This window comes from Triticum dicoccoides, chromosome 4A (assembly GCF_002162155.2).
Source record: "Triticum dicoccoides isolate Atlit2015 ecotype Zavitan chromosome 4A, WEW_v2.0, whole genome shotgun sequence".
Taxonomy (NCBI): Eukaryota; Viridiplantae; Streptophyta; class Magnoliopsida; order Poales; family Poaceae; genus Triticum; species Triticum dicoccoides.
Window position 1 is genome coordinate 518966698 of NC_041386.1, and position 1995 is coordinate 518968692.

The 1995-nt window shown below is 48.0% G+C and overlaps 1 protein-coding gene across 1 annotated transcript in view; it reads left to right on the forward strand.

Moving 5' to 3' along the window:
• Positions 1 to 1995, forward strand: part of LOC119283596 — a 33096-nt gene that overhangs the window by 2485 nt on the left and 28616 nt on the right. Inside the window, exons 2-3 of the mRNA XM_037563075.1 lie at positions 424 to 542; positions 869 to 1991. Coding sequence (XP_037418972.1) covers positions 424 to 542; positions 869 to 1991 — 1242 coding nt within the window. The remainder of the gene's footprint in view (positions 1 to 423; positions 543 to 868; positions 1992 to 1995) is intronic.

Sequence of the window (1995 nt, forward strand, 5' to 3'; positions counted from 1 at the left end):
AGGAGGCGCGCTGGCCGGACGAGGTGGAGCAGGGCAGGCGGCGGTAGGCGATGGCCGGGGCAGGCGACGGTAGGTGGTGGCTGGGGGCGGGTCGTAGTGGGTGGTGGCTGGGGGCGGGTCGCGGTGGGTGGTGGTCGGGGCGGGTCGCGGTGGGTGGTAGCTGGGGCCGGTGGCGTGGGGAAGATGAGGGGGTGGCTGCGTTTTGTATGTTGTATGTAGTATCTATCAAAACCAAGAGTATGTACGTGTAGTATGTAGTATATAACAATGATTAGGTAGTATATATACTAATTTTTAGGTAGTATGTATCATTTTTTGAGTACGCTCATTTTTACGTACAAATATGTACGTATTTTACAAATATAATAAAAACTATGGGCTCATATGCAATTTTTTCATGTAACTTGCTTTGAAATATCTTAGATATAGTATATGAACAGTCTTCGCCGCGGAGGACGCTGCAGAGCCAGCTGAGCCGGTGCGAGGACGAGGAAGCCGAGAAGGCGAGGTCGCTTGCTGCCGATTCGATGAGCCCTGTGCATGTAAGTAACCAGTGAGGCCTAGTGGGGAAGAGTCCTTGAGAGCTTTCCTTTTTTGATCCATCATCATTGCATTGCTCTGTTACATTTCTGTTGATGCCCAAGAAAGAGAGCTTTTGGCATGCTAAGCATATTGCAAAGAAAAAGGGAAGCTACGTTTGTCTAGTTGATCATTTCGGGGGGTCACATTTGCTGCGTGGTACTTTTTGTTTGAGATCTGAATTTCTCATTCCTGTAGTGAAGGGGAAGAATTTAGAACTGAACAATGCATGCGCTATGTCATCTTCCCCTATGTTCATCAGATAGTAACTGATAGCTTTCTTGTACAGGATGGATTGGTGATAAGCAAACCACCAGGGATGAGGTTTCCCTTGAGAAGAAATATGCCGGCATCTGTTGAGCCGGCCGGCCACCTCCACAATGCCAATGGCTTTGACGCCGTTTCGTTGTCGGGTTCAGATGGGAGCTCAGGAAGATTCACTCCCAAAACCAGTGCGAACATGCATAGCACATTTCTTCAGGATGCGACCAATGTCCTCTCGCCTTTTGCCAACAATGCCACCTCGAGAAACCCATTGAGCTCTGGTGACTGGTCAGGAAGCTCAGCTCCTGACGCTAGCACTGATGGGTCGACGAGCAACTCGGGTGAGACGGGGTTGAGAGGTGCAGAGGATGATGTAGAGAAGCTGAGAAGTGAGATAGGGACTTTGACAAGAAAACTGGATGTCTCAGACATGGAGTTGCAGACACTCAGAAAGCAAATTGTAAAAGAGAGTAGGCGAGGTCAAGACCTTTCCAAGGAAATGAGTAGCTTGAGGGATGAGAGGGATGCACTCCGAGGAGAATGTGAAGGCCTTAGAGGGATGAAGAAGACGATCCATGATGCAAATGGATCAGGTAAACGGTTGTCAGACGGGGAAGATCCCTGGTCTCAGGTTGAGGAGCTGAAGCAAGAGCTGGGCCATGAGAAGAATTTAAATGCAGATCTACGTGTACAGCTACAGAAAATGCAGGAGTCCAACTCTGAGCTGCTTCTGGCTGTGAAGGATCTTGATGAAATGCTGGAGCAGAAGAATAGAGATATGTCCATTTTGCAAGAAGAAACAGTAGAGGATCCCCAGGAGGCAGAATATGAGCATGCACTGTCAAATGTGCACAGTGCTGGACACAAGATGGACATGTCTGAAACAAGTTCGTACCAAGAGAAAGAAGACGAGCTTATGTTGGATGCATTGGTGAAGAAGAGTGACGGCATCGCTAGTTCTGAACTGCAAGAGAAGATTCTTGAACTGAGTGATGAAATTGAGCTGTACAAGAAAGACCGTGAGGATCTTGAGATGCAAATGGAGCAGCTTGCACTTGATTATGAGATTCTGAAGCAAGAGAACCATGACATCTCTTCGAGGCTGGAACAAACACAACTTAGAGAGCAGCTAAGGATGCAGTATGAGTGTTC